Source organism: Cherax quadricarinatus, chromosome 13, assembly GCF_038502225.1.
Source record: "Cherax quadricarinatus isolate ZL_2023a chromosome 13, ASM3850222v1, whole genome shotgun sequence".
In the NCBI taxonomy this organism is placed as follows: Eukaryota; Metazoa; Arthropoda; class Malacostraca; order Decapoda; family Parastacidae; genus Cherax; species Cherax quadricarinatus.
The window spans coordinates 38,869,481-38,892,917 of NC_091304.1; the positions used below are offsets into that span (position 1 = coordinate 38,869,481).

Sequence of the window (23,437 nt, forward strand, 5' to 3'; positions counted from 1 at the left end):
TCTCATTTGATAGAATGGAAGATTTTTTTTTATTTTTTTATTATCACACTGGCCGATTCCCACCAAGGCAGGGTGGCCCGTAAAAGAAAAACTTTCACCATCATTCACTCCATCACTGTCTTGCCAGAAGGGTGCTTTACACTACAGTTTTTAAACTGCAACATTAACACCCCTCCTTCAGAGTGCAGGCACTGTACTTCCCATCTCCAGGACTCAAGTCCGGCCTGCCGGTTTCCCTGAACCCCTTCATAAATGTTACTTTGCTCACACTCCAACAGCACGTCGAGTATTAAAAACCATTTGTCTCCATTCACTCCTATCAAACACGCTCACGCATGCCTGCTGGAAGTCCAAGCCCCTCACACACAAAACCTCCTTTACCCCCTCCCTCCAACCTTTCCTAGGCTGACCCCTACCCCGCCTTCCTTCCACTACAGACTGATACACTCTTGAAGTCACTCTGTTTTGCTCCATTCTCTCTACATGTCCGAACCACCTCAACAACTCTTCCTCAGCCCTCTGGACAACAGTTTTGATAATCCCGCACCTCCTTCTAACTTCCAAACTACGAATTTTCTGCATTATATTCACACCACACATTGCCCTCAGACATGACATCTCCACTGCCTCCAGCCTTCTCCTCGCTGCAACATTCATCACCCATGCTTCACACCCATATAAGAGCGTTGGTAAAACTACACTCTCATGCATTCCCCTCTTTGCCTCCAAGGACAAAGTTCTTTGTCTCCACAGACTCCTAAGTGCACCACTCACCCTTTTCCCCTCATCAATTCAATGATTCACCTCATCTTTCATAGACCCATCCGCTGACACGTCCACTCCCAAATATCTGAATACATTCACCTCCTCCATACTCTCTCCCTCCAATCTGATATCCAATCTTTCATTACCTAATCTTTTTGTTATCCTCATAACCTTACTCTTTCCTGTATTCACTTTTAATTTTCTTCTTTTGCACACCTTACCAAATTCATCCACCAATCTCTGCAACTTCTCTTCAGAATCTCCCAAGAGCACAGTGTCATCAGCAAAGAGCAACTGTGACAACTCCCACTTTATGTGTGATTCTTTATCTTTTAACTCCACACCTCTTGCCAAGACCCTCGCATTTACTTCTCTTACGACCCCATCTATAAATATATTAAACAACCACCTTGACATCACACATCCTTGTCTAAGGCCTACTTTTACTGGGAAATAATTTCCCTCTTTCTTACATACTCTAACTTGAGCCTCACTATCCTCATAAAAACTCTTCACTGCTTTCAGTAACCTACCTCCTACACCATACACCTGCAACATCTGCCACATTGCCCCCCTATCCACCCTGTCATACGCCTTTTCCAAATCCATAAATGCCACAAAGACCTCTTTAGCCTTATCTAAATAATGTTCACTTATATGTTTCACTGTAAACACCTGGTCCACACACCCCCTACCTTTCCTAAAGCCTCCTTGTTCATCTGCTATCCTATTCTCCGTCTTACTCTTAATTCTTTCAATAATAACTCTACCATACACTTTACCAGGTATACTCAACAGACTTCTCCCCCTATAATTTTTGCACTCTCTTTTGTCCCCTTTGCCTTTATACAAAGGAACTATGCATGCTCTCTGCCAATCCCTAGGTACCTTACCCTCTTCCATACATTTATTAAATAATTGCACCAACCACTCCAAAACTATATCCCCACCTGCTTTTAACATTTCTATCTTTATCCTATCAATCCCGGCTGCCTTACCCCCTTTCATTTTACCTACTGCCTCACGAACTTCCCCCACACTCACAACTGGCTCTTCCTCACTCCTACAAGATGTTATTCCTCCTTGCCCTATACACAAAATCACAGCTTCCCTATCTTCATCAACATTTAACAATTCCTCAAAATATTCCCTCCATCTTCCCAATACCTCTAACTCTCCATTTAATAACTCTCCTCTCCTGTTTTTAACTGACAAATCCATTTGTTCTCTAGGCTTCCTTAACTTGTTAATCTCACTCCAAAACTTTTTCTTATTTTCAACAAAATTTGTTGATAACATTTCACCCACTCTCTCATTTGCTCTCTTTTTACATTGCTTCACCACTCTCTTAACCTCTCTCTTTTTCTCCATATACTCTTCCCTGCTTCACCACTCTCTTAACCTCTCTCTTTTTCTCCATATACTCTTCCCTCCTTGCATCACTTCTACTTTGTAAAAACTTCTTGATTAGTTTCAGGACTGAAAGTAACTTGAAATTGAACTCAAAGTAGCAGAAATGTTCGATTTTTGCCGATATACCAGAGTACACAAATGACATCACTTGTCCAATACACATTCAACTGGCCAGTCTAATACGCATTTAGGAATGCACTGACATTATTTATACAATTATTACAATAATGCAGTAGTCTGCATGTGTGTCTATTAAGGACACAACCTCTTCAACAAGACCTCTGGATATTGACGTTCCACTGGGAAGTGTCTTTGGCCCCCTGCTTTTCTTCCTATACATTAGTGACCTTTCAGATGTATTGCAACAACACATAGATATATTCTCTTTGCTGATGACACAACTTTTGCCATCTCTCACTCAAATCCAGCATCCAGCATCTAAAATTATCAACATTGATGACTACCAGTAAACTTATATTTAATATTGACAAAACCTACATTATGTTTGGGAGCAGAGTAATGTCTAACTAAACATTATGATTAACAATACTCTTATTACTAAACATATTGAGAGAAAATTTCTGGGTCTGCTCCTTGACAGCAACTTGAAATACAGCACCCACATACAACACACACACAGTGTCCAAAACTGTTGGCATCCTCTCAGTACGTTATTATGTGCCACAAACAGCACTATATACTGTTCACTGATCTATCCCTACCTTACCTATGCTATCTGTGCCTGGGGATCCACAACAGCAAATCACCTCAAGCCAATAATAATAATAACAAAAAGTCACAGCACGAATGATCACACAGTTCACTGCAAGACGACTCTTCCCTCACCTCTTGTTACTATGCCTCTTACATAAACAGAAAAATAAATTTTTAATATTAATCCCAACCTGAAGTACTTTTTTTAATAGTTGCAACAGTACAAGAATCTCTGACATACCCTCTGTCCGGCTTAACCTTTGTAAAAATTCAATGTACACATAAAAGGACCCAAAATCTGCAACTCCCTGTCTGAAATCTCCAGAGCCACTCTCTCGACCATCATTTTCAAAACTACTGTAAAAAAAAAAACCTTTTCTCCCTTACATATCCCAGCATCAGCTAAATATGAGAAACCCATATCCTTATCGTTATTTTTCATTGTCACAAACATATGGGAAACAGTATATTCTTATTCATAATATCTGTAATCCTCACAATCATTAACCCTTTCACTGTCGAGACACCTGCTCACAAACTTGCTCTCAGTATCGAAGAACTTAAAAAAAAAAAATTTCTTATGAAATGATAGAGAATCTTTTCCTAATGGTAATGACACCAAAAATACGAAATTTAATGGAAAACTCATGGAATTACGCTCTTGTGAAGTTAGTGGTCTAGGTGATATTTATGCATCGGCAATTTCTCCCACTTGAGCCCTATTTTCGGCCAATTCCATTGTTCCAGTCAACCAAACTCGTAGCTGTTTTGCTAGAATTCCATTTGTTCTATCAACTGAGTACAAGAAACTGCCCATTTACCAATTTCAGCTACCCAATAAAGTGATCAGAAATTGGTAATTTGGTCAAATTCATTCACTATTCAAGTAAGACCAATTTCAAAATAGTGTCCAGAGTTAGCAGTACAAACATTCCTAGCACTAAAATAACATTTTCTCTGTTCATTAGTCACTTCTCCAGGCAGCTCTTATTTTACGCTTATTTTCCATTTTGAATTTTTATTCACACAAAAAATAGAAGATTTACTGTTATGCAGACTACTGCATTATTGTAAAAATTGTATAAATAATATCAGCACATTTGTGAAAGCACATTGGACCCACCAGTTGATGTGTATTGGATGCGTAATGTGATCTTGAACATGGGCAAAAATTGAACATTTCTGCAACTTTGATTTTTTTCATTATGCACTGTGTGCTGCAGGATTTTTTTTTATACTGCATACACTGACCACTCAGACCCATTCTCTCATACGTAGGCCTACCAGCTTTCTTCTGCAAGATTGGAAGCCGCTAGAATTTTGGCGTAATTTTTATGGGACCAACACTGTCTTGCAAGCCGTAATACTACGGCACTGACAGTGAAAGGGTTAAAATATTGAATGTGTTTACATTATGTTGATATACTAGATTCCTCATTACCTATAATCATACTCCAGCCTGTAATTCTTAAAGCCATGTAGCATGAACTAATAGGATATTCAGTTCGCTTATTAATTGTAACTCCTAATTTTATTTTTAGTCACCTAAGAGACTGTATATATAAGCAGTCCGTTAGTTATTGCCTTTTTAATCTTAAGATAGGCTTAAGTTTGTCCAAGATACTCTGCATTTTAAGGGACTTTCTGCATGCACACCTAAATGTCACTTACCCTTGTACAAACATTGTATCATGCTGAAATAAAGAATCTTTAAAATCTCTCTCTATCTTCTGGGCTTCACAGTATAGCCAGTTCTCCTCTTAAAAGCCTCACATACAGCAATTTTTTTTTTCATTTTACAGGTTTCACAGTGTAGCCAATATTCAGAAAAAAATTGGCTTAGCATTGGAAATTTCAGCGGACCTTCCAGAACAGTCAGTTATTGACAGGTAAGTATACATGTATAAATTACTTAATTAACATGAAAGTTTCTTTCCTGAAAATTTTGTACAAGATGAAATTGTGTACAACAAACTGAAGAACTTGTGAGACAAGTAGGATTACATTTCTTGGACCCCAAAAATGGCAAACTATTTTTTTAGGTCTCCAGATTGTAAACAAATAAAAATGATAATGTAATTGTAGTTAGTTGTTGAGATGTATTATGTTCAATGCATTAGTTAACCCCTTGAGAGTCTGTGCCAAAATTCTAGGGCTTTGAAGCCAGGGTCAGTGCCGTAGTACTACATGAGCTCAGCTCACTCAGATAAGTTGTGAGAAGTAAATTTGGGCCTAGATATGAGAGAATGGGCCTGTGGTAAGTGTGCACCATATAAAAAAAAAATTCTGCAGCACACAGTGCATAATGAGAAAAAGAAAAACTATGACTTTGTTTTCGGATTGCAACAGCGATTTTCAGTGTATTTTCACATGGTTTTTATGGTTGTATTTGTGCTTTTTTAGTCTCATTTGATAGAATGGCAGACATATTACAGAAATAGAGATGATTTTGATTGGTTTTAGGAATAAAAATAATTTGAAACTGAGCTCAAGTAGTGGAAAAGTTTGATTTTTCCCAATATTCAAGAGTAAATAAATCACATTATGTGTCCAATACACATCAACTGGTGGGTCTAATGTGCATTCATGAAGGCACTGATATTATTTATACAATTATTGCAATAATGCATAACAGTAAATCTTCTATTTTTTGGTGTGACTAAAAAGTCTTTGTGTGAATTAACCCTTTGAGGGTTTTGGCCGTACTAGTACGGCTTACGACCCAGGGTTTTTGACGTACTAGTATGCCTAAATTCTAGCGCCCTCAAATCTAGTGGGAGAAAACTGGTAGGCCTACATATGAAAGAATGGGTCTATGTGGTCAGTGTGCACAATATAAAAATCCTGCAGCACACAGTGCATAATGAGAAAAAAAAGTTTGACCGCTTTTTTGGAATAAAACCGATTTTGCACTGTATTTTCGTATGGTATTTATTGTTGTATTCTAGTTTTCTTGGACATATTACAGAAATTGAGATGATTTTGACTGGTTTTACAATGAAAAGTACCTTGAAATTGAGCTCAAAATAGCAGAAATGTTCGATTTTTACCAAAGTTCAAAAATAAACAAATTATGCCAAGTGTCCAATACACGTCAACTGGTGAGTCTAATATTCTTTTGCAAGTGCGGCAATATTATTTATACCATTTTTTACACTAATGCAGTAGTCTGCATAACAGTAAATCTTCTATTTTTTGTGAGAATAAAAATTCAAAGTGGAAAGCAAAAGAATGTAAGAGGGGCCTTGGGACATGACTAATGAACAGAGGAAATGTCATTTTAGTGCCAGGAATGTCTTTCTTGTTTTTTCTGGACCCTATTTGGAAATTGGCATCTTTTGAAATTTGTGTTAAATTGGCAAAATTGCTAAATTCTGACCACTGTACTGGATAGTTGAAATTGGTAAATGGGTGGTTTCTTGCACTCATTCGATAGAAAAAATGGAGTTCTAGCGAAATATTCATGTTTTTTGTCGACTAGTACAGTGGATTTGGCCGAAAATAGGGCTCAAATTGGGCAAAATCGCTGATGTGTAAGCATCGCCAAGACCGATAACTTCGCAAGAGCATAATTCTGTAAGTTTTCCATCAAATTTCATACTTTTGGTGGCATTATGATTGGGAAAAGATTCTCTATCTGTTCATAAGAATTTTTTTTTTTTTTTTTTTTTTTTTTTTTTTTTTTTTTTTTTTTTAAATTTGGCCGACCCTGAGAACGAGTCTCGGAGAGGGCCTGTTGACCCTCAAAGGGTTAAAAATCAAAATGGAATTTATATGACAAGTGTGACCATGGCGTAATAGCGCACAAAATGCGCGCTAAAGGAATAACAGGAAAAGTTGGTCGATGGATCTATAATTTCCTCACTAACAGAACACAGAGAGTAGTCGTCAACAGAGTAAAGTCCGAGGCAGCTACGGTGAAAAGCTCTGTTCCACAAGGCACAGTACTAGCTCCCATCTTGTTCCTCATCCTCATATCCGACATAGACAAGGATGTCAGCCACAGCACCGTGTCTTCCTTTGCAGATGACACCCGAATCTGCATGACAGTGTCTTCCATTGCAGACACTGCAAGGCTCCAGGCGGACATCAACCAAATCTTTCAGTGGGCTGCAGAAAACAATATGAAGTTCAACGATGAGAAATTTCAATTACTCAGATATGGTAAACATGAGGAAATTAAATCTTCATCAGAGTACAAAACAAATTCTGGCCACAAAATAGAGCGAAACACCAACGTCAAAGACCTGGGAGTGATTATGTCGGAGGATCTCACCTTCAAGGACCATAACATTGTATCAATCGCATCTGCTAGAAAAATGACAGGATGGATAATGAGAACCTTCAAAACTAGGGAGGCCAAGCCCATGATGACACTCTTCAGGTCACTTGTTCTATCTAGGCTGGAATATTGCTGCACTCTAACAGCACCTTTCAAGGCAGGTGAAATTGCCGACCTAGAAAATGTACAGAGAACTTTCACGGCGCGCATAACGGAGATAAAACACCTCAATTACTGGGAGCGCTTGAGGTTTCTAAACCTGTATTCCCTGGAACGCAGGAGGGAGAGATACATGATTATATACACCTGGAAAATCCTAGAGGGACTAGTACCGAACTTGCACACGAAAATCACTCACTACGAAAGCAAAAGACTTGGCAGACGATGCACCATCCCCCCAATGAAAAGCAGGGGTGTCACTAGCACGTTAAGAGACCATACAATAAGTGTCAGGGGACCGAGACTGTTCAACTGCCTCCCAGCACACATAAGGGGGATTACCAACAGACCCCTGGCAGTCTTCAAGCTGGCACTGGACAGGCACCTAAAGTCAGTTCCTGATCAGCCGGGCTGTGGCTCGTACGTTGGTTTGCGTGCAGCCAGCAGCAACAGCCTGGTTGATCAGGCGCTGATCCACCAGGAGGCCTGGTCACAGACCGGGCCGCGGGGGCGTTGACCCCCGAAACTCTCTCCAGGTAAACTCCAGGTAATAACTAATGAACAGAGGAAATTTTATTTTAGTGCCAGGAATTCCTGTATTGTTTTTTTGGATCCTATTTTGAAAATGGAATATTTTGAAATTTGTGTGAAATTGGCCAAATTACCAATTTCTGATCACTTGATTGGATAGTTGAAATAGTTGGTTGGGCAGTTTCTTGACCTAAATTATGAGTCAAAGAAGGCAAAATCACTGATGCGTACATATCACTAACTCAACAAAATTCACAAAACCATAATTTCATCAATTTTCCATGAAATTATTTAATTTTTATTTTATTACCTTCAGAAAAAGATTCTTTGCCATTTCATAAGAAAAAAAATAAAAAAAAATTGAAAATTGTTGGACCTTGTGAACACTTTTCAGATTGGGGGTCTAGACCCTCAAGGGGTTAAGGCTAGAAATGTTAGAGAAATAATATTTCTTACATTAAATTATGGTTGCTGGTATTTGTCAGTGATTCTGAACAGTGGGAGGGTTGCTGTGGCCCTACTGGTCTGAGGTGGAAGGTTGTGGATTGTTTGCTGCGATGGATGGGTGAAACTTTGGCACTTAGGTTGATGGTTATACTGGAGCAGTGAGAAATTCTGTAATGTGTCTTGGGTCTCTTTTACCCTGCAATACTTTATACAGCTGATGATAAAGCTTCATGAGCTTCTCTAGGTCCCAAAAGAACTGTAGTTGTCATTGTTTGTTATGGAAATATATAGAACATAAGAAATAAGGAACACTGCAACAGGCCTACTGACCACGCGGAGCAGGTCCATGCCCCCCCCCCCCCCCCCGGATTAGACCAATGACCCACCCCCCCCGGATTATCCCAATGACCCACCCAGTCTGGCCATCCCCACTCAAGGATGGAGCACTGTACCAGACCCAGCAGCAAAGCTAGTCAGGTCCAACTCACACCCACCCACACCCACTCATGTATTTATCTAACCTATTTTTAAAACTACACAACATTTTAGCCTCAATAACTGTACTCGGGAGCTTGTTCCACTCATCCACAACTCTATTACCAAACCAGTGCTTTCCTATATCCTTCCTGAATCTGAATTTTTCCAACTTGAAACAATTGCTACGAGTCCTGTCTTGGCTGGAAATTTTCAGCACACTATTTACATCCCCTTTATTTATTCCTGTTTTCCATTTATACACCTCGATCATATCTCCCCTAATTCTACGCCTTTCAAGAGAGTGCAGATTCAGGGCCCTCAGTCTATCCTCATAGGGAAGATTTCTGATACATGGGATCATCATTGTCATCCTCCTTTGTACGTTTTCCAGAGCATTTATATCCATTCTGTAATACGGTGACCAGAACTGAGCAGCATAGTCTAAATGAGGCCTAACCAAGGATATATAGAGTTGAAGAACAACCTGAGGACTTATATTATTTATACTTCTAGATATGAAGCCAAGAATTCTGTTAGCTTTATTGCGAACACTAATGCACTGTTGTCTTGGTTTTAGATTACTGCTAACCAGAACTCCTAAATCCTTTTTGCAATCGGTAGTATTAAGATCTACATTATTTAGTTTATATGTGGCATGGTTATTTAACTGTCCAACATTTAGAACTTTGCATTTGTCAATATTAAACTGCATCTGTCAATGGTCCAACTCGGACCGAAACGTCGTCGCAAGCTTCTCTCTTTTATGTGCGGGTTATTTGTGTATCGTTCCAGTCACGGTATTGTGCCTTTTTGTTATTTATTTACTTCTCCAACCATTGCGTCAGTCTATTCAAATCGTCCTGGAGTGCTCTAATGTCCTCATTAGAATGAATTGGACGGCCTATTTTGGTGTCATCAGCAAATTTGCTTATGTCGCTATTTATTCCCTCATCTATGTCTTTTGTGTAAATTGTGAACAACAACGGGCCCAACACTGACCCCTGAGGAACACCGCTTGTGATGTGCTCCCATTCTGATTTCTCCCCATTTATGCAAACTCTCTGCTGTCTATTTGTCAGCAATGCCTCTACCCAGGAAAAAATTTCTCCTCCTATTCCGTGTGCCCTAAGTTTTCTCAATAGCCTGTGATGTGGAACTCTATCAAAAGCCTTACTGAAGTCCATATACACAGTATCATATTCATTACCATGATCTACCTCCTCAAACACCTTAGTGAAAAAAGTTAGTAAGTTCGTAAGACAGGAACACCCCTTTGTAAAACCGTGTTGAGAATCATTAATCAATCCGTCCTGTCAAGATGGCTACGAATTGCTTCGGCAATTATTGATTCCATAAATTTTCCCACTATGGAGGTAAGGCTTATTGGTCTATAGTTTGAAGCCAAGGACCTGTCACCTGCCTTGTAAATAGGTATTACATTTGCCATTTTCCACTTACCAGGCACTATGCCAGTTTGTAGTAATATGTTAAAAAGATTAGCCAAAGGTATGCTAAGTTCCTCTTTACATTCCTTTAACACCCTTGCAAACAGTTCATCAGGACCTGGGGATTTGTTAGGTTTTAGTTTCTCTATTTGTCTGAGGACCATGTCACTAGTTACCACTATCGTACATAGCTTATTATCATCCTGTTCTACGTAATCTATTATTTCAGGAATATCGCTAGTATTTTCCTGGGTGAAAACTGAGAGGAAGTAGGTATTTGGTATTTCACACATATCCTTATCACTGTCAGTGATCTGACCAAAGTTACTCTTAAGTGGGCCAATCTTGTCCCTAATCTTACTTCTGTATACCTGAAAGAACCCTTTTGGGTTAGTCTTTGAATCCCTTGCGACCTTAGCCTCATAATCCCTTTTTGCTTTTCTTATTCCTTTTTTTATTTCTCTCTTTAATTGAATATATTGATTTCTTAACTGCCCATCCCCTCTTTTGATACGCCTATATATGCCTCTCTTTTGACCAATGAGATGTTTTAATCTATTGTTCATCCATTTGGGATCATTTTTGTTAGATCTAATTTCCCTACTCGTAACAAAAGTTGACTGGGCAGCTAGAACTATGCTCTGAAAAACGTCATATTGGCAACCAAGATCACCTACCTGACCCATAGTCAGGACATCCCAATTTAGCCCACCCAAGTAATTTTTCAGTCCCATTAAGTCGGCCAAGCGAAAATCTGGGACAGAGATTTGATTGCAGTTATCTGGGTAATTCCATGATATATTGAAACTAAGTGATTGGTGATCACTTTCCCCAAGCTCATCATTAACCTCAAGATTATTAATTAGTGAATCTTTGTTGGCAAGAACCAAGTCAAGCAGATTGTTTCCTCTAGTTGGTTCTGTCGCAACCTGTTCTAAAAAGCAATCCTGAACCGTATCAAGAAAGTCACTAGACTCAAGATTTCCTGTCATATTGTTCCAATCAATTTGTCTAAAGTTAAAATCTCCCATTATCACAACATTTTCATATCTAGATGCCTTATGAATTTCGTCCCATAACAGTTTACTGCACTCCCTTTCAAGGTTTGGGGGCCTTTAAATCACACCCAAAATTAATTTTGTCACGTCCCTCGAGAAACTGTAGCCAAACCGATTCTGTGTTCGATGTTTCTAATCTTATATCATGTCTAAGACAACAATTTAAATTTTCTCTGACATACATCGCCACACCACCACCTTTCCTGTTGACCCTATCAGTGTGGAATAGTTTATAACCCTGTATGTTGCATTCAGAAGGCATTTCTCTATCTTTCAGGTTGAACTAGGTCTCTGTTATACCAATAATATCTGTATTACCCACACTTGCAAGTAATTTTAGCTCATCTATCTTATTTCTTAGACTCCTACTATTTGTATAGTAAACCTTTAGGGAGCTAGTCACTCGTTGCCCTCTACTATCTCTCTTTGTTTGTTGATCAATTGATTTGCCATTACTAGCAACTTTATTTTGAATATTGTCTTTTAAACATATCCCTGAGGTATCCCAGTAATAACTGCTGTTTTTAACCCTAATGCTGCAGCCTGATTGTTTCCCACAAACACCCATACCTCTATTATCTATCAGTCATTTGCTATCAGCTATCACTTGCAAATATCAGCAAAAAATGCCATATTTTACCAGCTATTGCAAAATTTTTTACTAAATATGTCCAGGGTAATACCACCATAATATGAATGGAAGCTTTCAAGAAAATATGAAAAAATTGTAAAATCATGAGAAAAGCTTCTCAGTGTTCTGACCATGTGTAAGAGCTGTGGCAGCCCAAGAGTTGGTGTGTCCATCTCACTGCTGTGAAATTAATTACCAGAATGCTTTTGCAAATATAAACTATTTAGTATATTTTAACAAATTTATTATACTAAAGGAATATAATAAAACGATTTCCCTTACATTTTGAACAATAAAAACATTCTGTAGAAGAGGGTGAGTTAGAGGCTTGAGCATTGGAAGCCCTTAACCACCGTCATGCCACCACCACCGCTGCTGCTGCCACCACCGCCACTACTACTACTACTGACAATAACGCCACTGACACGTCCAATTTCAAGTGTTGGATTGGTTCTGGAACCCATCAAATGGGGGAAAAAATATTAAAATTTTCCTTTCATTTGTTGCCTCTCTTATAAATAGATCCCCGGGTGTTAGCAGAATAATGTGGGTTACATCCAGAGGGCGTTAGTATACCTATGATTGAAATGGGCTTTGTAATTCAGAGGTCTGATAAGAACTCTTAGCTTGTAAATTTACTAGTGTTAAAAAGATGGCTATATCAGGGAGTATGCATTATGCACTTGTTAATTTCATATCATTTTAATTCCTTAAAATGTGAGACATTGACCGAATTAATCATAACTGTTTCTCATAGAAGGTAGAACAAACACTTAGTTTCTCTTGGGAAATTTTATTTTCAGATTTAACCTAATATCCCATGGGGAAGTGGAGAAGAATCCTTCCTCCATAAGCTATGCATGTATGTTGTAGGAGGCGACTAAAATGCCAGAAGCAAAGGGCTAGTAACCCTTTCTCTTGTATAATTGCTATATGTAAAGAAAACACACTTTATGAAAGCATTTCTTCTTTTTTTGGTCGCCCTGCTTCTGTGGGAGATGGTCAGTGTGTTACAAACAAAAGTTGACCTAATAATATAATCCTTTAAAGCTTTGTTTTTGGCATTACAGATGGTTAGGAGAACCTGTGAGAAGTGCTATTCTGCCAACCTCCATTTGGTTAACCAACAAGAAGGGGTTTCCCGTGCTCTCTCGTGCTCATCAGCTTCTTATAAAAGGGTTATTTAGACTGCACGCTCAGTTTGTTATATCTGGACCACTCCGACACCAGCACTTCAAGTTATATCAACAATATTTGGAACACATTATTAGGGTAACTATTGAGTAGTGAACAGAAAAATTGTCATCTTTGTGATAATAATGCTGTAAGTCAATTACTTTGTTGTCATATTTATATCTGCCATTTGACATTTCAGTATTTAATGATGCATAAATTATATTTGCAAAATTCTTTTTCTTTTTTTTCTTTTTCAGGCACAATTAGAGGTAGATCCACTGACAGACTTTGCTCGTGGATACGAAGACTACCTTCAGTGTCCATTGCAACCTCTAATGGACAATTTGGAGTCTCAGACATATGAAGTTTTTGAGAAGGATCCTGTTAAATACTCTGAATATGAACAAGCCATGTATATGGCTATTTGTGATAAAATTTCTGAGGAAGAAAAGGATACAAAAGAGATGTATGTACTCCAGTACTGTAGCTTGTTTGCACTGAATATTGTGCACACTAACTCACTATGGATGAGGTTAAAGACAAGGGTACACATAATACTTGTACTTGCTGCTACAAATACTGCAAACTTAATTATTAATTAGGCTGTCTTATATATAACATGGATGATAGGAATGTTAGTGCTATTGGAATATTGCAGTAGTTGTAAGTGTAGATAGTTCACTAATTTTGCTGGATAACTGGTTCAGACAAAACCACAAAATAGCTATATTGATGGCAGACAGGCAAATACTTATTGAATATTGTTGGAGAACATTTTAAGGAAATTAGTATTTAATATGTGACAGAGAAAAAGATGAGCATTAGAACATGTGAAATGTAGCTTATGAAGACTGACAAAGAATACAAATGCAAATAATTTTATTTCTTTTCTGCAGTATACAGGTAATGTGGTTTACATGTAATAAAATATTGTTACATAAAAGAAAGCCACTAGCAGGTGGTGCATTTCGAGCAGACTAATCTTAATGTTTAAAGATTACTTACGAACTAGACGTAGGTTATTATCCCTTTCAGGGTTTCGGCCGTACTATTACAGCTTGCGCGCCTGTGTCCATGACGTACTAGTATGCATAAATTCTAGCGCCTTCAGATCTAGTGAGAGAAAGTTGGTAGGCCTACATATGAAAGAATGGGTCTATGTGGTCAGTGTGCGCAGTATAAAAAAATCTTGCAGCACACAGTGCGTAATGAGAAAAAAAAACTTTGACCATGTTTTTGGATTAAAACAGCGACTTTGCACTATATTTTCGTATGGTGTTTATTGTTGTATTCTAGTTTTCCTGGTCTCATTGTATAGAATGGAAGACATATTACAGAAATTGAGATGTTTTGACTGGTTTTGCAATGAAAAGTACCTTGAAATTGAGCTCAAAGTAGCAGAAATATTCGATTTTTATCAAAGTTCAAAAGTAAACAAATCATGCTAAGCATCCAATACACGTCAACTGGTGAGTCTAATATTCTTTCACAAGTGCGCTGATATTATTTATACCATTTCTACATTAATGTAGTAGTCTGCATAACAGTAAATCTTATTTTTTTTTTGTGAGAATAAAAATTCAAAGTGGAAAGCAAACGAAATGTAAGAGGGACCTGGGGACGTGACTAATGAACAGAGGAAATGTTATTTTAGTGCCAGGAATGTCTTTCTTGTTTATTCTGGACCCTATTTGGAAATTGGCATCTTTTGAAATTTGTGTGAAATTGGCAAAATTGCTAAATCTGACCACTGTATTGGTTAGTTGAAATCAGTAAATTGGTGGTTTCTTGTACTCATTCGATAGAAAAAAATGGAGTTCTAGCGAAATGGTTATGATTTTTGTCGACAGTACATTGGAATTGGCCGAAAATAGGGCTCAAAGTGGGCAAAATCGCCGATGCGTAAACATCGTCAAGACCGCTAACTTCGCGAGAGCATAATTCCATAAGTTTTCCATCAAATTTTATACTTTTGGTGTCATTATGATCGGGAAAAGATTATCTTTTCATAAGAATTTTTTTTTTTTTTTAAATTTGGGGGACCCTGAGAAAAAGTCTCTGAGAGGGCCTGTGGACCCTGAAAGAGTTAAGTAGGAATTTTTAAATATGCAAAAAAGAGAGGTAGCTAAATAAAGAATAGTACAGTTTTAAGTATGCATTAATACCTCAAACTGATTCAGTGATCTTCTGTTAAGCAGGATTTCTTAAGTAGTTTCAAACTGACTCATTGTCTTCAGTTTATGGAACAGTTGAAAGAGATGGTGAATATACAGGAAGTTAATTAGTTTCAGTAGAAATATAATGGAACAAAATGGGTAATTAATTTTCTATGATGCAGGAGCATGAAAGAGAACACTGGCAAAATTGTACTGAGATTTGAAGCTTCAAGGTGTGTAAAATGTGTTGTAAGCAATTAATAATAGGCTGATTTGCCTCAGATTTTATACTTGTATAGAATATTTGACTTCTTTATATACTTTTCCTGTTTTTCCTTATTACAGTGCATTTTATTAAAAGATTATTTCAAAGCAAAACAAAAAAATTTAGTTCCTATTAATCTTATTCATAACACTGTCAAGCTTATGTGAATTACATTTTCTTTGTACTCAGTATACTGATGGTTGTGGGTGCTGGTCGTGGACCTCTTGTGAGGAGAGCATTGGCGGCAGCAAAGGGAGCTCAAAGAAAAATAAAAGTATATGCTGTAGAGAAGAATCCCAATGCTGTGGTCACATTACAAGCACAGCAGGATGAAGACTGGGGTGACCAGGTATTATAGACACACTTGTGCCATTTCCACATCTGTTATGCAAAAATCTATATTTACTGCCTTCAATTCATGCCATGTTGTATTACTTTTCATGGCAGTGATATGGGAGGAAAGGGAATCCTTGATGCTGGTGAATTGTTCTTGTTGCAAGGATCAGACCTACTCACCTCCAGTTCTTCAGTTGCTGTATGGCCCATTAAGAATCTAGCACTTCCAAATGAACATATTAATAATACGTTGTGTGTCATCTGTGTACAAGTGATAATGCTTTAACACAATACATCTTGACATTTACATTTGTGTACAGGTAACTGTGGTTTCATGTGACATGAGAGAGTGGGATGCGCCAGAACAAGCTGACATCCTGGTCTCTGAATTACTAGGTTCTTTTGGAGATAATGAGCTTTCTCCAGAATGTCTTGATGGTGCTCAAAAATTTTTAAAAGGTACTGTCAAGCCTCTGTTTACATTACATCCTTAATTGCTAAATTCACTCTTTTTTGCTGAAGAGGTTTTAATAATAATAAACTTCTGCTTGTTCCTTTCCTTCTCTCCCTCCCTCCCTTCTCTCCCTTCCTCTGTTCATCACAACTCTTATTTCTGTCATTGATTATGTGAGGAATATTATAGTTTTTTTTATTTAACTAAAATTAACATGAATTAAATCATTAATAATGACAGTCTTTATAGTTGTCAGTCTTGCAGCAGTGAGATGGACATGAGACCTTTGGCCCATCACAATCCTTAGACCCAACAATAACTACTTTTTCATTCTTTACTCATTTTTCTTATTTTTAGGATGTCTTCTGGCCAGTAATATATAGTATTGTCACTAATGTTGGAGATGATGGCAGATTATAGTTGTGGAACTGGCTGTCACCTCGTTGTATAGGTATTGTATAGGGTCACATTGACCCTCTGCGCTTGTTTCCAAATCAACAAGCAACAACTATACTCTAAGGCATGGAAAACTGATTTCTCATTAATTCCAAACGCGCACAAAAAAATTATTTGATATTTTTGAAATTCCCAGGAATGCATAGTAAAATCATAAGATAAGAGCATAGGAATGGAGAAACATTGCAACAGGGCTACTGCTCTATATAGGGCTTTTTTTTATTATTATTATTATTATTATTATTATTATTATTATTATTATTATTATTTTTTTTTTTTTTTTATTATCACACCGGCCGATTCCCACCAAGGCAGGGTGGCCCGAAAAAGAAAAACTTTCACCATCATTCACTCCATCACTGTCTTACCAGAAGGGTGCTTTACACTACAGTTTTTAAACTGCAACATTAACACCCCTCCTTCAGAGTGCAGGCACTGTACTTCCCATCTCCAGGACTCAAGTCCGGCCTGCCGGTTTCCCTGAATCCCTTCATAAATGTTACTTTGCTCACACTCCAACAGCACGTCAAGTATTAAAAACCATTTGTCTCCATTCACTCCTATCAAACACGCTCACGCATGCCTGCTGGAAGTCCAAGCCCCTCGCACACAAAACCTCCTTTACCCCCTCCCTCCAACCCTTCCTAGGCCGACCCCTACCCCGCCTTCCTTCCACTACAGACTGATACACTCTTGAAGTCATTCTGTTTCGCTCCATTCTCTCTACATGTCCGAACCACCTCAACAACCCTTCCTCAGCCCTCTGGACAACAGTTTTGGTAATCCCGCACCTCCTCCTAACTTCCAAACTACGAATTCTCTGCATTATATTCACACCACACATTGCCCTCAGACATGACATCTCCACTGCCTCCAGCCTTCTCCTCGCTGCAACATTCATCACCCACGCTTCACACCCATATAAGAGCGTTGGTAAAACTATACTCTCATACATTCCCCTCTTTGCCTCCAAGGACAAAGTTCTTTGTCTCCACAGACTCCTAAGTGCACCACTCACTCTTTTTCCCTCATCAATTCTATGATTCACCTCATCTTTCATAGACCCATCCGCTGACACGTCCACTCCCAAATATCTGAATACGTTCACCTCCTCCATACTCTCTCCCTCCAATCTGATATTCAATCTTTCATCACCTAATCTTTTTGTTATCCTCATAACCTTACTCTTTCCTGTATTCACCTTTAATTTTCTTCTTTTGCACACCCTACCAAATTCATCCACCAATCTCTGCAACTTCTCTTCAGAATCTCCCAAGAGCAGTGTCATCAGCAAAGAGCAGCTGTGACAACTCCCACTTTGTGTGTGATTCTTTATCTTTTAACTCCACGCCTCTTGCCAAGACCCTCGCATTTACTTCTCTTACAACCCCATCTATAAATATATTAAACAACCACGGTGACATCACACATCCTTGTCTAAGGCCTACTTTTACTGGGAAAAAATTTCCCTCTTTCCTACATACTCTAACTTGAGCCTCACTATCCTCGTAAAAACTCTTCACTGCTTTCAGTAACCTACCTCCTACACCATACACTTGCAACATCTGCCACATTGCCCCCCTATCCACCCTGTCATACGCCTTTTCCAAATCCATAAATGCCACAAAGACCTCTTTAGCCTTATCTAAATACTGTTCACTTATATGTTTCACTGTAAACACCTGGTCCACACACCCCCTACCTTTCCTAAAGCCTCCTTGTTCATCTGCTATCCTATTCTCCGTCTTACTCTTAATTCTTTCAATTATAACTCTACCATACACTTTACCAGGTACACTCAACAGACTTATCCCCCTATAATTTTTGCACTCTCTTTTATCCCCTTTGCCTTTATACAAAGGAACTATGCATGCTCTCTGCCAATCCCTAGGTACCTTACCCTCTTCCATACATTTATTAAATAATTGCACCAACCACTCCAAAACTATATCCCCACCTGCTTTTAACATTTCTATCTTTATCCCATCAATCCCGGCTGCCTTACCCCCTTTCATTTTACCTACTGCCTCACGAACTTCCCCCACACTCACAACTGGCTCTTCCTCACTCCTACAAGATGTTATTCCTCCTTGCCCTATACACGAAATCACAGCTTCCCTATCTTCATCAACATTTAACAATTCCTCAAAATATTCCTTCCATCTTCCCAATACCTCTAACTCTCCATTTAATAACTCTCCTCTCCTATTTTTAACTGACAAATCCATTTGTTCTCTAGGCTTTCTTAACTTGTTAATCTCACTCCAAAACTTTTTCTTATTTTCAACAAAATTTGTTGATAACATCTCACCCACTCTCTCATTTGCTCTCTTTTTACATTGCTTCACCACTCTCTTAACTTCTCTCTTTTTCTCCATATACTCTTCCCTCCTTGCATCACTTCTACTTTGTAAAAACTTCTCATATGCTAACTTTTTCTCCCTTACTACTATCTTTACATCATCATTCCACCAATCGCTCCTCTTCCCTCCTGCACCCACTTTCCTGTAACCACAAACTTCTGCTGAACACTCTAACACTACATTTTTAAACCTACCCCATACCTCTTCGACCCCATTACCTATGCTCTCATTAGCCCATCTATCCTCCAATAGCTGTTTATATCTTACCCTAACTGCCTCCTCTTTTAGTTTATAAACCTTCACCTCTCTCTTCCCTGATGCTTCTATTCTCCTTGTATCCCATCTACCTTTTACTCTCAGTGTAGCTACAACTAGAAAGTGATCTGATATATCTGTGGCCCCTCTATAAACATGTACATCCTGAAGTCTACTCAACAGTCTTTTATCTACCAATACATAATCCAACAAACTACTGTCATTTCGCCCTACATCATATCGTGTATACTTATTTATCCTCTTTTTCTTAAAATATGTATTACCTATAACTAAACCCCTTTCTATACAAAGTTCAATCAAAGGGCTCCCATTATCATTTACACCTGGCACCCCAAACTTACCTACCACACCCTCTCTAAAAGTTTCTCCTACTTTAGCATTCAAGTCCCCTACCACAATTACTCTCTCACTTGGTTCAAAGGCTCCTATACATTCACTTAACATCTCCCAAAATCTCTCTCTCTCCTCTGCATTCCTCTCTTCTCCAGGTGCATACACGCTTATTATGACCCACTTCTCGCATCCAACCTTTACTTTAATCCACATAATTCTTGAATTTACACATTCATATTCTCTTTTCTCCTTCCATAACTGATCACTTAACATTACTGCTACCCCTTCCTTTGCTCTAACTCTCTCAGATACTCCAGATTTAATCCCATTTATTTCCCCCCACTGAAACTCTCCTACCCCCTTCAGCTTTGTTTCGCTTAGGGCCAGGACATCCAACTTCTTTTCATTCATAACATCAGCAATCATCTGTTTCTTGTCATCCGCACTACATCCACGCACATTTAAGCAACCCAGTTTTATAAAGTTTTTCTTCTTCTCTTTTTTAGTAATTGTATACAGGAGAAGGGGTTACTAGCCCATTGCTCCCGGCATTTTAGTCGCCTCATACGACACGCATGGCTTACGGAGGAAAGATTCTTTTCCACTTCCCCATGGACAATAGAAGAAATAAAAAAGAACAAGAGCTATTTAGAAAAAGGATAAAAACCTAGATGTATGTATATATATATATATGCATGTGCGTGTCTGTGAAGTGTGACCAAAGTGTAAGTAGGAGTAGCAAGATATCCCTGTTATCTTATCGTGTTTATGAGACAGAAAAAGAAACCAGCAATCCTACCATCATGCAAAACAGTTACAGGTTTTTGTTTCACAGTCATCTGGCAGGACGGTAGTACTTCCCTGGGTGGTTGCTGTCTACCAACCTACTATTATTATTATTATTATTATTATTATTATTATTATTATTATTATTATTATTATTATAAGTCTACCATCTCCCACTGAGGCAGGGTGAGTCAAAAAGAAAGAAAATCTCCAAAAAGAAAATACTTTCATCATCAACACTTTCACCTCACTCATGCATAATCATTGTTTTTGCAGAGTCGCCCAGATACAACAGTTTAGAAGCATATATAAAGATACACAACATATCCCTCCATACTGCCAATATCCCAAACCCCTCCTTTAAAGTGCAGGCATTGTATTTCCCATTTCCACTACTCAACTCCGGCTATATAAAATTAACCGGTTTCCCCAAATCCCTTCACTAAACATAACCCTGCTCACACTCCAACAGCTCGTCAGGTCCCAAAAACCATTTGTCTCCATTCACTCCTATCTAATAAGCGTAGGCACGCTTGTTGGAAGTCCAAGCCCCTCGCCCACAAAACCTCCTTTACCCCCCTTCCTCCAACGCTTTCGAGGACGACCCCTACCCCGCCTTCCTTCCCCTACATATTTATGCGCTCTCCATGTCATTCTACTTTGATCCATTCTCTCTAAATGACCAAACCACCTCAACAACCCCTCTTCAGCCCTCTGACTAATACTTTTATTAACTCCACACCTTCTAATTTCCACACCAAATTTTCTGCATAATATCTACACCACACATTGCCTTTAGACAGGACATCTCCACTGCCTCCAACTGCTTCCTCGATGCAACATTTACAACCCAAGCTTCACACCCATATAAGAGAGTTGGTACCACTATACTTTCATACATTCCCTTCTTTACCTCCATAGATAACATTTTTTGTCTCCATATATACCTCAACACGCCACTCACCTTTTTTCCTTTATTAATTCTATGGTTAATCTCATCCTTCATAAACCGATCCGCTTACAAATCAACGCCCAAATATGGAGTGTGAGCAGGGTAATATTTAGTGAAGGGATTCAGGGAAACCAGTTATTTTCATATAGTCGGACTTGAGTCCTGGAAATGAGAAGTACAATGCCTGCACTTCAAAGGAGGGGTTTGGGATATTGGCAGTTAGGAGGGATATGTTGTGTATCTTTATACGTATATGCTTCTAAACTGTTGTATTCTGAGCACTTCTGCAAAAACAGTGATAATGTGTGAGTGTGGTGAAAGTGTTGAATGATGAAAGTATTTTCTTTTTGGGGATTTTCTTTCTTTTTTGGATCACCCTGCCTCGGTGGGAGACGGCCGACTTGTTGAAAAAAAAAAAAAAAATTCACTTTTTCCATACTCCCTCTCTCCAATGTGATATCCAATTTTTCTTTATCTAAATAATTTGATACCCTCATCACCTTACTCTTATCTGTTTTCACTTTCAACTTTCTACCTTTACACATCCTCCCAAACTCGTCCACTAACCTTTGCAACTTTTCTTTCAAATCTCCCATAAGCACAGTACGATCAGCAAAAAGTAACTGCCAACTCCTAATTTGTATTTGATTCCTCATAATTTAATCCCACCCCTCTCCCCAACACCATAGCATTTGCTTCTTTTACAACCCCATCTATGAATATATTAGCCCTTAAACTGTCCAAACGTAGATGTACATTCACCTGCGAAGCGCTCCGAATATTTTCAAAAATAAAGAAATCATTTTGTTTTTTAAATGTAGAGCGCATTTTTATAAATGTTATAGGACTTCCAGCAAGCTTGCATGAGCGTGTTAGATAGGAGTGAATGAAGACGAATGGTATTTGGGACCTGACAAGCTGTTGGAGTGTGAGCAGGGTAACATTTAGTGAAGGGATTCAGGGAAACCGGTTATTTTTATATAGCCGGACTTGAGTCCTGGAAATGGTAAGTACAATGCCTGCACTTCAAAGGAGGGGTTTGGGATATTGGCAGTTTGGAGGGATATGTTGTGTATCTTTATATATGCCTCTAAACTGTTGGATTCTGAGCAACTCTGCAAAAACAGTGATTATGTGTGAGTGAGGTGAAAGTGATGAATGATGATGAAAGTATTTTCTTATCGGGGATTTTCTTTCTTTTTGGGTCACCCTGCTTTGGTGGGAGATGGCCAGCTTATTAACCCTTTCAGGGTTTCGGCAGTACTAGTACGGCTTACGCACCAGGGTTTTTGACGTACTAGTACGCCTAAATTCTAGCGCCCTCAAATCTAGTAAGAGAAAGCTGGTAGGCCTACATATGAAAGAATGGGTCTATGTGGTCAGTGTGCGCAGTATAAAAAAAATCCTGCAGCACACAGTGCGTAATGAGAAAAAAAAAGTTTAACCGTGTTTTTGGATTAAAACAGCAACTTTGCACTGTATTTTCGTATGGTATTTATTGTTGTATTCTAATTTTCCTGGTCTCATTTTATAGAATGGAAGACATATTACAGAAATTGAGATGATTTTGACTGGTTTTACAATGAAAAGTACCTTGAAATTGAGCTCAAAGTAGCAGAAATGTTCAATTTTTACCAAATATCAAAGGTAAACAAATCATATCAAGCGTCCAATATACGTCAACTGGCGAGTCTAATATTCTTTCACAGGTGCGCTGATATTATTTATACCATTTCTACCTCTTCAAGGGGGGCTCCTTGGCGTGGTGAAGAGGCTCTTGGTCTGAGGAATTAGACTTGTCGGTCTACTTCCTCAGACCGAACCTAATTACCCCCCAATCCCCCGTTCCCTATCCCATCCTCCCCATCCTCCCCTTTTTCCTTTCCTCCTCCTCCTCCCCACTCCTCCCTTTTGCCCTTCCTTGTTGGCCTTTGGTTTTTTTTTTTTTTTTTTTTTTTTTTT

The 23,437-nt window shown here is 38.6% G+C and overlaps 1 protein-coding gene across 3 annotated transcripts in view; it reads left to right on the forward strand.

The window, feature by feature from the left end:
* Positions 1-23,437, forward strand: part of csul (protein arginine N-methyltransferase 5) — a 160,928-nt gene that overhangs the window by 57,355 nt on the left and 80,136 nt on the right. For 2 of the 3 annotated variants that reach the window (XM_070084649.1, XM_070084651.1), the window contains exons 5-9: positions 4,695-4,781; positions 12,993-13,194; positions 13,356-13,564; positions 15,709-15,868; positions 16,176-16,314. In XM_070084649.1, coding sequence (XP_069940750.1) covers positions 4,695-4,781; positions 12,993-13,194; positions 13,356-13,564; positions 15,709-15,868; positions 16,176-16,314 — 797 coding nt within the window. The remainder of the gene's footprint in view (positions 1-4,694; positions 4,782-12,992; positions 13,195-13,355; positions 13,565-15,708; positions 15,869-16,175; positions 16,315-23,437) is intronic. The other variant, XM_070084650.1, reaches the window with a different exon arrangement.